General features: G+C 42.1%; 1 protein-coding gene across 1 annotated transcript in view; it reads left to right on the top strand.

The window, feature by feature from the left end:
- Positions 1–10,044, top strand: part of LOC306773714 (ATP-binding cassette sub-family C member 4-like) — a 60,011-nt gene extending 49,967 nt beyond the window's left edge. Inside the window, exons 19-31 of the mRNA XM_079263611.1 lie at positions 1,922–2,068; positions 2,150–2,229; positions 2,299–2,449; positions 2,535–2,654; positions 2,744–2,854; positions 2,931–3,031; positions 5,135–5,326; positions 7,227–7,382; positions 8,937–9,026; positions 9,104–9,276; positions 9,356–9,461; positions 9,527–9,661; positions 9,746–10,044. Coding sequence (XP_079119737.1) covers positions 1,922–2,068; positions 2,150–2,229; positions 2,299–2,449; positions 2,535–2,654; positions 2,744–2,854; positions 2,931–3,031; positions 5,135–5,326; positions 7,227–7,382; positions 8,937–9,026; positions 9,104–9,276; positions 9,356–9,461; positions 9,527–9,661; positions 9,746–9,787 — 1,604 coding nt within the window. The 3' untranslated portion in view covers positions 9,788–10,044. The remainder of the gene's footprint in view (positions 1–1,921; positions 2,069–2,149; positions 2,230–2,298; positions 2,450–2,534; positions 2,655–2,743; positions 2,855–2,930; positions 3,032–5,134; positions 5,327–7,226; positions 7,383–8,936; positions 9,027–9,103; positions 9,277–9,355; positions 9,462–9,526; positions 9,662–9,745) is intronic.
- The last annotated feature ends 3,725 nt before the right edge of the window (positions 10,045–13,769 follow it).

Genomic DNA, 13,769 nt, shown 5'->3' with positions numbered 1-13,769 from the left:
GCACAACTTAGAAGATGGATTAACAGACGGATGGACAGGTGCATCATTTGGTCCTCAGCTATTCGTTGCTACAGAGCAATACCACCAGAAATCCCTTTGGAAAAGACCACTCCCCCAGTAGTGGATGCTGCCAATGACCCGCCCCTGGATAGCTGAGCCTCATCCTCTCCCTGAGACCATGTCCACATGTAGCCAGGTTTCTGTAAATCCTAATATCTCCCCCCTTCTGACCTGTAAACCCATTCACATAACCACGTTGCTAATCACATTCATCAGCGGATCAAACCTGTAGGTGGCGGTAGCGCCTCTAATCCTGTCCAATCAGACCAACCTTCCGTCTTACGGCGTCCCTTCCACAAAACACGAAACACGCCTCTTAACGGGATCTGGTTCATCTCGTCCTTCGCCTTCAGTCGTGGAGTTGTACCGACCGCAGTGTAAAAACACGCACAAATCACCTGGACAACGGATAACGCCAACACAGTTCTGAGGACGTCCATGCTGTTGGAAACAAAGGTCGTACATGCGACGTCATGGTGTTTTCTGTCGCAGAGGGTGATGTTTCAACACCTAAAACCCCGGATACACATGTCCACATGCGTGCAAACAGTGTTCACACGTCTTCACTTTGGTCTGAGGTTTTTTAAAGAATTGTTTTTGTTGCATAGATCTGAGTTTTTGTGTGGACGACAGGCCAAATCGGAGAAAAGCTGTGACAAAGCTGTCTTACCACAGACGCCCACCTACCTGACTGTGTCCCTGGTCCCCAACAGTCTCCCACAGTCCTCCCACTTTAGTCCGGTCATGCCACCTGCCAGGGAGCAGAGTTGTAGGGGTGCACACCGTCATAGTTTCGCCGCCAATACTGGGAGCAGGTTACGTTGGGAAAAACTTCCCGGAGTGTCGTCTACATCCGCCGGGGGGCTACGGCAAGCTGGGTTAAAGGGTTTACCTGGGTTATATGGCTGGAGTATGTCGCGGTGCGGCATACTCCATGTGAAGTTTTATGTCTGTTTTCTATATGTTCACCTGTTGGAATGTCTATGTTGCTTGTCTATGTTGTCTACATATTGTTGAGGGGGGTCTAGGTGTTTTTAAGACGCTCATTCAGAGCAGAAGCGGGTGGGAAGTGAGGAGTTAATCGGAGAAGGTTTGTGTGAGTACTGACGCAGAGTGATTGATGGTTTGTAAATACAAACCTGTAAAGAGTGTAAACAGCTGGCTGGTCACTGTAAATATCGCTGCTCTGTGGGGTTTGGAGAGGCTCAGAGAAGGAGCCGCGGCTTCGCCACGTCATTGTACAGCAGACAGAACCCCGTCACAAAAGCATCTTTGTTTTGTGAGACCGGCTACATGTGGACAAGGCCTGAGAGGGGTCTGGAGTGGGTGTGGCCCGGACCCACTCAGGAACATTTAAAGGTTCAAACACAGAAAAGGCCCGTTTGCTGAGCGAATGGCTGAAGTTAAGGACCGAGGCTGAATTTGGAGTAAAACAATGTTGAAGTTCTGACACTCGGATGAAATAGTTAAAAAAAAAACGTTTCAACATCTGAACGGTGATGATGATGATGATCATTCAATCAGGTGTATTTGATCAGCTGCTACTGACTGACTTACTTTTACACTTACTTACTTATTGAGTTACTTTTATTCTAGTTTTTCATTTTTAATGACAGATTTTATTTGTTTTTTTCTGCGCAGTGTTTAAGTTTAAACTGTGGATTGTTTGTTGCTTCATTGTTCAGCACTTTGGGCTGCTGTATAAATATGTATATAAATAAATTTGAACTTGAACTACTGATCAAATACTTCTACGAAAGATGTAGTTTTACACACAGTTTGGTTACTTTTGGTTGAATTTACCCAAACTTAAGACCTTAAAACTTCGTGTGGATGTTTTTATTTACGCTTCCACCTGCAGGTCTGACAGCAGCAGCCGTGGTCTTCGGTTATGTCCGCAGTTTAGTCATATTTCACGGCTTGGTGAAATCAGCTCAGACTCTCCACAATCGCATGTTCGACGCTGTCCTTCGCACGCATGTTCGCTTCTTCGACGTCAATCCTATCGGTGAGCAACAGTCACCTTTTCCTAAGTTCTGAGTTAAAGGAAAAGTTGATCCAGCTGGTAAGGAAAGACGTTTTGTTGCAGGAAGGATCCTCAACAGGTTCTCCAGAGACATCGGACAGATGGACTCCATGCTGCCCATGACCTTCGTGGACTTCTACCAGGTAGGATTTCGCTGTGGGAAGAAGATCCTGTGGAAGCTAACGACACTCAATGTGTCGCGTCTTTCTCAGTTATTTTTACAGAACGCCGGCGTTGTGGCGGTGGCGGCGTCCGTCATCCCTCTCATCCTCATTCCTGTCGTCCCCCTGCTGCTGTTCTTTCTTTACTTGAGACGCTACTACCTCCATACGTCGCGCGATGTCAAACGCCTCGAGGCGATCAGTAAGACGGCGGATTCCGGTTGATTGAAACGGATTCAAACACCCTGATTGTTGTATTTTTCTCATTATTTTTTCCTTCGCTGCAGCTCGGAGTCCCGTCTTCTCCCACCTGTCCTCGTCTCTTCAGGGTCTGTGGACGATCCGAGCCTTCAGAGCCGAGGAGAGGTTTAGGAAAGCCTTTGATGCCCACCAGGACCTGCATTCAGGTTCGCTGCTTTCTTTTAACGGTTAACATCGAACCTAACCGGCTGGTTTTGGGTCAGTATTTATCTCAGGAACGTTTGTCTTGTTTCAGAGGCATGGTTTCTGTTCCTGATGACCTCTCGCTGGTTTGCCCTTCGCCTCGACACCATCTGCTCCATATTCATCACCTTGACGACATTCGGCTGCATCATATGCAGAGACGGTGAGGAATCGTGCCCACACTGCCCATTTTTCAGCCAAACCAAAGTCAATAATCTAAACTCATGGTGTTTAACCAGGCCTGGAGGCTGGACAGGTGGGCCTGGTGCTGACCTACGCGGTGACCCTGGTGGGAAACTTCCAGTGGACGGTGAGACAGAGTGCAGAGGTGGAGAACATGGTAAGATTTGTTAAAACTTCTCCCTGCCAGGGTTTAATACTTCCCAGATGATCTGGTCATGGCACATTAAAAGCAATGAAACGGGCGGAAATCAAGTTTCCAGCATCAACAAAAATAATCGGCTGCAGGTGTTTGAGACCTGAGTCATGTCAGTGTTTGTGTGTTGCTGACGAAGTGTTTAAAACTGAGCTGCCATGAGGAGCAGCAAACAAAGCCTTGAACCCTGACATGCGTGGGTCTGTGTAAGAGCTGGGTGGGTAGGAAACTTCTCTAAAGAGACGTAATGAACCAGCTTACCAGCGGTTGATGGCATCTCAGCACATGACATGATAAAAGTCGAGGGAATTAGCAAGTGTAACATCAGTGTGCAGTCATGTGAACGTTCCTCCAGCATCTCTCAGATATTTTCCACTCTGCCAGAATATTCCTTCATTTTCCCGTGATTAAAGCCCGTCATCAGGCCTTTCAGCCACAGTGACTCAGGCTCAACATCAAACCATGGAATTCAGAGCCGAACAAAAGGTTAAACTCTTCTTAATGAGGCCGGTTTAATCTGCTTTCTGTCCGAAATGACCAATCCAAAATAAATTAAATATATCTTCACAAGTATAAAAGCTGCGTGTATAAACTTGATCTGAAAAGAAAGATGAGACGTGTGAGATTACGCTGACGTTTCAGAACAAAGTAATCCCAGAACGAAAGAAGTAATCCCAGGGATGGGAAAGTTAGTCCTGACGTGGAGTAAAGTAACCCTAGTTTCTCCCTGTCGTGTTGCTATGCTACATGTTAGCTTAGTTGCTTCCAGGCGTAGCAAACATCTGGATGATAGAATGTATATAAAAGATGGGCGGAGTCACCCGTAGGCTTCTGAAGAGCTGAATTGAAGCTCGGTGCGCGTCGTCTTGCCCAGAAAATACAAATATGGGCAAAGAGGCGGAGCTAAGAGGGGGGGCTGTGAGCGTCATGGTGGATGATTGACATCCAGCGAACTCCGAGCTTTCTGTAGCTAAGAGCTAACCGAGCTAACCCGGAGATAACAGGAGCTAACCAGCTAACGGAGGTAAGCGGGCTAAAGCTAAGTCACGTTGTTAACCGGCTAAAAACCGCGGTTGTTCTACGTTCTTCTGACTTGAAGCGGGAGATCGGGTACCTGTCAATTAAAAGGACACACCCCTAAATGTGAGATTAAATTACTTTTAAACGGGCAAATTAGAAAAAAATTCACTCCTCCCACAGTTGTCATGAAGGTAAACCTGACCTGTTAAACCTAAAATGGATTTTTTGAACCAGGCTGTAAACATGTTTATTCCTGCTGTAAACATGTTTATTCCTGCTGTAAACATGTTTATTTCTGCTGTAAACATGTTTATTCCTGCTGTAAGCATGTTTATTTCTGCTGTAAACATGTTTATTCCTGCTGTAAGCATGTTTATTTCTGCTGTAAACATGTTTATTTATGCTGTAAACATGTTTATTTATGCTGTAAGCATGTTTATTTCTGCTGTAAACATGTTTATTCCTGCTGTAAGCATGTTTATTTCTGCTGTAAACATGTTTATTCCTGCTGTAAGCATGTTTATTTCTGCTGTAAACATGTTTATTTCTGCTGTAAACGTTTATTCCTTCTGTAAACATGTTTATTTCTGCTGTAAATATGTTTATTCCTGCTGTAAACACGTTTATTTCTGCTGTAAACATGTTTATTTATGCTGTAAACATGTTTATTCCTGCTGTAAACATGTTTATTTCTGCTGTAAACATGTTTATTCCTTCTGTAAACATGTTTATTTCTGCTGTAAACATGTTTATTCCTGCTGTAAACATGTTTATTCCTGCTGTGAACATGTTTATTCCTGTTTTGAAGTTGATCTTTTTAACATGGGGATTTGTTCTGCAGCCCCTAGTGGATGAAGGGGGAACTGCAGTTTTATGCACCTCCACATTGGCTTCACTTTTAACCGCCGTAGGTTTCCGCTTGCTGGACTCCAGTCTGAAAACAAACCAACAGCCAGAAAAGGGTTTTAGTCTTGGATTATAAAACCAGTTTAAATGAAAACGATGTCGGTGTTGATGAACGACAGAAAACACTTTGTGTGTTTACAGATGACATCAGTGGAGAGGGTGGTGGAGTACACAGAGCTGGACAGCGAGGCACCCTGGGAAACCAACAAGCGCCCTCCCCCCGACTGGCCGAGCCGAGGAATGGTGTCCTTTAACCGAGTGAACTTCTCCTACAGCACAGATGGTCCGCTGGTCCTTAAAGACGTCAACATCATGATTCAACCCAGCGAGAAGGTGACACACGTCTGTTAACCCAAACACATAACTTTCATTCATCAGTAAATTTCAACATCAAACCAAAATAAGAACACGTGAATAAAATGTGTGTGGAGCACACACACTTGTAGCTCTCTGTAACGTGTCTTAACATGTTTTGTGAATTGGTATTATTCCAATAAAGCTGAATTGAATCAACATAAATACAAAGAAAAAGAAACAAGAATATAAAGATAACAAATAAACAGAAATAAAAAGGCAAATTAACTGATAAAATGAATCTAAAAAGATAAGAATTTACATAGCAAATTCATACGAAACGTTTTAAAAAGCAAAAAGAAATTAAATCAAAGAAATTTAAATAAATTTCTTGATTTCATAGATTTTTATGGAAAAATTCAGGTAAAAATTTTATTATTTCCATTGGTGTAAATATTTAAAGGCTTGATCTGATTGAGCAGGGACAAAGAAAAGAAGTTTGTGAAAGTGAGACATACAGGTTGAAACAACCCGAAATACGTGAAAATAAATAAAAAATTAGCCCTTGACTCGACAAAGTTACCAGAACTTTAGTCCGGTCCAATAAAACATGAGAATAAATTAATTTTTATGTTGGACGCGGAAGACGGACATGCAGACGGACCGAGTTTTGTCTCCTGGTGTCAGGCGTAATTCGTTCAGTTTTACAGTTTTAGCTATCTGTCAGCTGATACAGAAAACTGATACTGTAGCTGTATACATACGTAGCTGACACACAACCACAGAAGAAGAGGAAGACGTAGAAACCGCACGCGAAAAGACACAAATGAAGTTGAGAACAGCTAAAACAATCCATACGTTTACACAGGAGTTTTAATTCCTGTTTAATCCAGAATAAAAGTTAATTCTGGTTTAAACTGATGAAAAACGACCATGTAAACACTTAATTCCTAATGCTAATTTATTTTCAGAATTAAACTTAATTCCAAAGTAAGTGTCTGGTTTATTCACATTTTGATTCCGAACTATTTAATTCCTCTGTCATGTAAACCTTCATTTAATTTAATTCTTAGTTAAAGTTAATTCCGGTCGTTCTGAGCATGCTCGTTACCTTGTCCTGTCCCGATGACGTGCGTTGTTTTACCTCCCGTGTTCGGTGGTCTATCTCTCTTCTCCTTCTCAGTTGCTGCAGAAAGTGAAGTAGTATGCTGGTATTGAGCTGCTACTTCACATTTATTATAAAAATAGCGGCGAAACTGGTTCTTATTATGTAGTTTTTACAAGTTACGACTGAAAAGACGAGAAGCAGGGAGACAACTTTGTATACGTCATACGTCACGTGCACCCTCTGTCCAATCAGAACCCTTCCCGACCCGCCGCTCTGAAGAGGAATTAAATGTTTTATGTAAACTTTCATTCAGAATTATTATTTTCATGTAAACTCGTAAGAGAATAAGTTAATTCCGAATTATTTAATTCTGAATTATTAATTCCGAATTTAAAAAAAAAACATGTAACCGTACCCAATGTTTTAATTCTTCTTCTGGTGTTTTTGGACGGTTTTAACAACTTTATAGCGGTGCGTTACTGTTAACAACCGGCGTCACAGACGTGAACTCAGCACTGCCACCTAGTGGATTCATTGAGTGGTAATGTAAAAGACGCAGTACGACGTTTGAAACTGACATGTCTGTTTACGTACGTTATGGAGCAGACATGGGCCGAACTCGCACATCGATGGTTTCAGGTGAAGGATGACCTCTGGTTTGTCATCTTAGAGGGTTGATGATGCGTTTTGGTTCAGATTTATGGAAACCAATAAGAAAATGTTCTACAAGAAATAACTAGAAAATCCTGCAGTTATTTGTTAAGTATCTGGGACTTCTTAAAGCCAGACAGGTTTAACTTTCTGAATCCTCTGTTTTCCAACCTGCACCAGGTCGGTATCGTTGGGAGAACTGGTGCTGGGAAAAGCTCTCTCATCTCAACTCTGTTCTGCCTGGCAGAACCTCAGGGAGAAATCTACATCGACGGTATTTTGACATCTGACATCGGCCTCCATGATCTGCGCCAAAAGATGTCCATCATTCCTCAGGTATGTTCACCAGAACCCAGTAAGTCTGGGCTTTAATCGTTTACACAGCATTCTGGTGACCTTTGTGGGTAAAAATATCCACATATAAAATAACAGCAGAAAAAATGTATTTTTATTATATTTTTATTAAATCACTTAAAATAATAGACATCCTCATACCTGCTCAAGAAGTTTGACTTTCAAGCCTTTTTAATGCCAGCGTGATTAGTTATTAAATCGATTTATTTTACATATAATAAATATAAGGATGTATTGGATATGTCAGACATTATCAGCAGTATTGATCTGTATTTTTTTATGATTCTTCCTCTGGGGACCTTCACCACAAAAATGTACAAAAAACACTTAAAAAAAAGTCATTATTCATCAATACGAATCACTTAAACAGTCTCTTTTTTTTAAAAAAGGCTAAACTAGCAATTCAGTTTTTGTTTATTCGGGGAGGGATTTCAGTTAAACATGCTATTAATAAATCTCTGTTATTCATCATTTGACAAGTACATCTCAGAAAATTAGAATATTCTGAAAAAGTTCGATATTTTGTCACTGATTTCAGAATGTGAAATGCAACATGCTTTCACGTCGGTCTCCAAAAGTCAATACCACCAGAAAAAGTTGCGAAACTTGTCGCGATCAACATTTTTAAAACGGTTGCTGGGGCGGTCTGCAGACTTGGTGCATGTAGCACCAACACTGCCTCAGCTAAGCTCTGACGTGCATGATGGAAGTGGTGTACCAGTCGAGGCAGATGGCTGCCCTCCCTGAGCCGGGTTCTGCCGGAGGTTTTCTTCCTGTTAAAGGGGAGTTTTTTCCTTCCCACTGTCGCCGCGTGCAGCTCAGGATGGGGGATTGGATCCAAGTCATGACTCGATGCAATCAGTTGGTTTCTATTATAGGATATGTATGAATTGGCTTGAAATGATGTGGATGTAAAGTGTCCTGTGACAACATTGTTGTGAAGTGGCGCTGTACAAATAAAGTTGAATTGAATTGAATATCAGGACATTGCATTCCGAACAATGCAGAACATCTGTAAGTACACAAACGGACTAAAGGGACTGTGAAACTTTTGGCCACTAGTGGCGCTAAACCTGTAACTTCCCACACAACACATTTAAAAATGAAACAGCCTCCATTCGAGACTTCTCCAAAAACAAAACCAATTTCCAATGATGGTTTGTCGTATTGCTTCGATTGATAGTCGAAATAAGGTAAAATTCCAGCCTGTAGCTGCAACACGGTGGACAATAATTACACAAAACATTGAGAGAAATCCGTGAAAATGATCAAGAAAGGGTTAATAAGTTTTACATTCTGGCTCCTTCAGGTCCAAGTTTCCTTCCTCAGCAACGCCGTCTGTCTGTGCAGCGCTGCAGATTTGGGCTTTTTGCCTTCTCTGTTGACTTTGGCAGGGCGAGATATTATGTCACCTGTCGCGTGCAGCCTCCTTCAGAAGGATCAGGCTGCGTTTCCGCAGAGCAGTCAAACATCAGATGCTGTGAACCTTAAGTCGAGAGGTGTGACAGACTGCTGAATAAACCAACTTCCTTGCAGGACCCGGTGCTGTTCACAGACTCTGTGAGGAAGAACTTGGACCCGTTCAACCAGCATACCGACGAAGACCTGTGGAGAGTTCTGGAAGAGGTGAGTGTCGACTGATCCTGTCTGAGTTCAGCCACTGGTTCCTGGTTTGGCTGAACTGTCCTCCATGTTGGATCCAGGTGCAGCTGAAGGCGGTGGTGGAGGAGCTGCCTGGAAAGCTGGAGACGGTTCTGGCCGAGTCCGGGTCCAACTTCAGCGTGGGTCAGAGGCAGCTGGTGTGTCTGGCCAGAGCCATCCTGAGGAAGAACCGCATCCTCATCATCGACGAGGCCACGGCCAACGTAGACCCCAGGTACCCCAGAGACGGAACCGCTACACGGGAGTCACACGGAGCTCGGCGGCTTTTCTTTAAACCTGTTTTTTTGCTTCAGGACGGACGCGCTGATCCAGAAAACCATCCGGGACAAGTTCAGGGAATGCACCGTGCTCACCATCGCTCATCGCCTCAACACCGTCGTAGACAGCGACCGCATACTGGTGAGTCGCCCTTCTAACTGATGCTTCACCTTGTCGTAGTCTGCGACTAAACATCTTCCTTTTAGGTGCTGGACGGCGGCGTCGTCCAGGAATTAGACCGACCCTTCACCCTCCTGCAGAACAAAGATGGCGCTTTCTACAAGATGGTGCAGCAGACGGGCCAGGCGGAGGCAGCAGCCCTGATGGAGGCGGCCAGACAGGTGAGCCGGACCAGACCGACACAAAGTCTGAGTCAGGCTTCATGTTTAGTGGGAATCTAATTCCACTTTTCTTTATCTCCACAGGCGGCTCAGAAAACACAGCCTGAAAATCTGAAGCCAGTTTAGCTCATTTCTAAAATTAAATTTTATTGTGCAATGAGAAAAAAAAAATCTTTAAAGAACAGATGTCATTGGTGCTGCAAACCGATAACAAGGAAGTATTACGCAGAAAGAAAGTAGGAAACAGTATGCTGTAAAAAATCCATAGCACAGCTGCCACTCCAAACACTTGGACCTCAAGGATACCAGGTCAAGATGAACTGGTTTTAATTTTTTGTAAAGCTTTTTCAGAAAAGAACGTTACTTATTTAGCTCAGTTTGTCCCATTTGGAGCAAAGAGCAGGACCCGATAAATGCTGGCAGGAATGGCTTCCACAACAATTTAACAGCCGCTTGTCGTCATCTGCTTGGAAAGACGTCTGCTCATGCTGCACACTGGATCCTTTGTTGTATTTTTATGGTTATTTCATGTTCACTTCAAACTTTCCTTTACACAGAAAAAATATTCTTTCAGTCAGATAAAATCTGGAATTTTAAACTGAATTCTAAACAAAGGAGCTCAAAGCCAGACGGACTGGACTGGTCTGAAACGATGATCACTCATCTATGTACATGGACTCAAATGGGCCTTTGTCTGCACATTTTCCATATTTGTACTGTTTTTGTAAAACATACACACTGACCTTTATATTGATAAATTTTCAATAAAGCTGTTTTCATTCCAATATGTTTGTGTTTTGTGAAAGACCTGAAAACCTGATCCATTCTTCAGAGGTCATGCTTGGAGTAATGATCCGGTGAAAATGGTTCAACTTAAGGCTGCTCATCCAGTCCATCACTGAACAATAATGTCCACTGTGGCAACTGTGGTGTATGAAAGGGTTAAATCTCAAGACAAAAAAAAGTATGTATTTTTAAATATATGTATATCTTCATTGCGTTTATAATGTACATCATGTGCATAATTACAAGTGCTTCCCCTGTGACGTGGGGTCGGGTCGCGGGGGCAGCAGCCTAAGCAGGGAAGCCCAGACTTCCCTCTCCCCAGCCACATTTGCCAACTCTGCGGGGGGGATCCCGAGGCGTTCCCAGGCCAGCCGAGAGATATAATCCCTCCAGCGTGTCCTGGGTCTTCCCCGGGGTCTCCTCCCAGAGGGACATGCCTGGAACACCTCACCAGGGAGGTCCAGGAGGCATCCTGACCAGATGCCCGAGCCACCTCAACTGGTTCCTCTCGATGCGGAGGAGCAGCGGCTCTACTCTGTTCTCCTCCCGGATGACCGAGCTCCTCACCCTATCTCTAAGGGAGAGCCTTAGTATTGTATGTCAAAAAGTGTTTCCTTAAAAACATGAAGCTCTAAACGTTTTAATGCAGGAAATGCATGTAAAAGTAAAGGTTTCCTATAGCTAGGCTATATATATTTTTGTGCGTATTAACTTTTCATCCATGGAAAATATGTTTTTAATGGGTAAATATGGTATTTATATTGGCTAATATAATTATATGGTAAATGGACTTTTCTAGTCATGCAGACCACTCAAAGCGCTTTACACTACTTGTCACATTCACCCATTCACACACACATCCAACACACTCATACCCTGATAGGCACATCAGGGGGCAGTTTGAGGTTCAGTGTCTTGCCCTAGGACACGTCAGCATTTTAGTCAGGGGAAGCCTGGACTCGATCCCCCAACTTACCAGTTGAAGGACGACTGCTCGTCCTCCTGAGTTATATGCCTACAGTATACAAATAAATGAATGTTCTCCTGATGCTGTTAGATATCGGACAGTCCACCGTGTGCGACTGAACAGTCACTGACACCTTGTAGAATTTGACTTATAAACATCTTCACTGACGCTGCAGCCGCTTCTCTTCACATCTGTTTTACTTGTGTTTTTTTATTTTCAGCTAGGCAGAGAACCAGGTAGGCTACAGTAGACATTTTTTAACAGATGCAGGTCGTCTGAGAAGCGTGCATGAGTCATGTCTGTCTCTAGGCAACCGTGACTGTCCAACAGGCGAGAAGGCTGGACCTGCCAGCTTCTGCACCAAAAGAACATTTTTACTGGCTGCTATATTTTTATTTAATCAATTATTTTTAGACTGAGTGTTGATGTGTGTGACCGACATGTGTAGGCTGTTGGAAAGTTGTGAAAATACAGAACAAACTGCGTCCCGTACTGGTTCAATCCAGGATGCATCATTTGTCTGTCAATTAAAGGACGATTCCGTATTTTAAGGGACAGGTTGCAACCCTACACGACACAGTATTGTGTTTTTCAAAAGTCATTGTATTGTATGTGAAAAATGTCACTGTATCGTACGTGTCAATAAAGTGTCATAGAATAGTACGTGTCACAACACAATATTGTAAATATCAAAAAGTCATAGTGTAGTATGTGTCATGACACAGTCTTGTATTTTTAAAAAAAAAGTCAGTATTGTATGTGGATGAAATGTCATAGTATAGTATGTGTCAAAAAATCTCAAATTATAGAATGTGTCATGACACAGTATTGTGTTTTTAAAAGTCATTGTATTTTCCAGGTGGGACGATGCGCATGACGCCGCCAACATGGCGACTGTAGGAACCGCCAACCGAGCTTCAATTCAGCTCTACAGAAACCTATGGGTGACGTCACAGAGGCTCCGCCCATCTCTTTATATACAGTCTATGGTCACGACACAGTATTGTATGTATAAAAAAGTCATAGTATTGTTTGTGAAAAATGTCAGTATAATATGTTTAAAAAAATGTCATCGTATAGTATGTGTTAATAAAGTGTCATAGCATGGTGAGTGTCACCACACAGCGTTGTATGTGTCAAAAAGTCATTGTATTTTATGTGAAAAAATGTCATAGCATAGAATATGTCACAAGGAAGTATTGTATGTCACCAAAAAGTCATATTATTGTATGTGAAAAAATGTTACAGAATAGTATGTGTCAGAAAACGTCATAGCATACTAAGTGTCAAGACATAGTCTTGTGTGTCTCAAACAGTCATAGTGTAGTATGTGTCATGACGCAGTCTTGTATTTTTTAAAAAAAAGTCAGTATTGTATGTGGATGAAATGTCGTAGTATAGTATGTGTCACGACACAGTGTTATGTTTTTCATGTTGTTAACATTATTTCACATACAACACTATGACTTTTTTAGAAACACAATACAGTGTCATGACACATATTATACCATGACACTTTCTTGAGACATATTATACTATGACGTTTTATGACACTTACTGTACTAGGAACATTGTCACACATACAATACTTTGTCGTGACACATACCATACCGTGACACTTTATTGACACATAATATATTATGACGTTTTATGACACTTATCATACCATGAAATTTTCACACATACAATGCTGTGTTGTGACACATACTATACTATGACACTTTGTTGACACATATAATACTATCACTTTTTCACACAAACAATACTGTGTCGTGACACGAATTAAACCATGTCTTATTGACACATATAGTACTGTGTCGTGAGACATACTATACCATAACTTTTAATGCCACATACAATACTATGACTTTTTCACACTTACAATACTGTGTCGTGACACATACTATACTGTGACATTTTTCACATACGATACAATTACTTCTTTAAACATACAATACTGTGTGGTGTCACATACTATACTTTGACACTTTATTCAAATCAAATCAAATCAAACTTTATTTCATGAGCACTTTTCATGCCTCAGGCAACACAAAGTGCTTTACAGGATAAAATCAAGTCAAAAGGATTAAAACAAACAGTGGATAAAAAGGCATTTAAAAATAATCAACACAAGCTCTTTCCACACACTCACACACACACACACACAAGGACATAGAGCAAAGAACCCCCCCCCACACCCACCCACACACACCCACCCACATTCCCTGTAAAACATCATTCCCTGAATACTGTCTCTTTAACTGAATTCTGGTTAATAAAACAACTAAAAACATTCAGTAAGTGATAAAAATTCTGACTTGATGCTGATGTGAGGAAACAATACCTCGGGATCCA

This window comes from Telmatherina bonti (genome assembly GCF_933228915.1).
Source record: "Telmatherina bonti genome assembly, chromosome: 24".
Taxonomy (NCBI): Eukaryota; Metazoa; Chordata; class Actinopteri; order Atheriniformes; family Telmatherinidae; genus Telmatherina; species Telmatherina bonti.
Note: the sequence above shows the minus strand (reverse complement) of the source record. Positions and strands in the feature narration are given on the sequence as shown.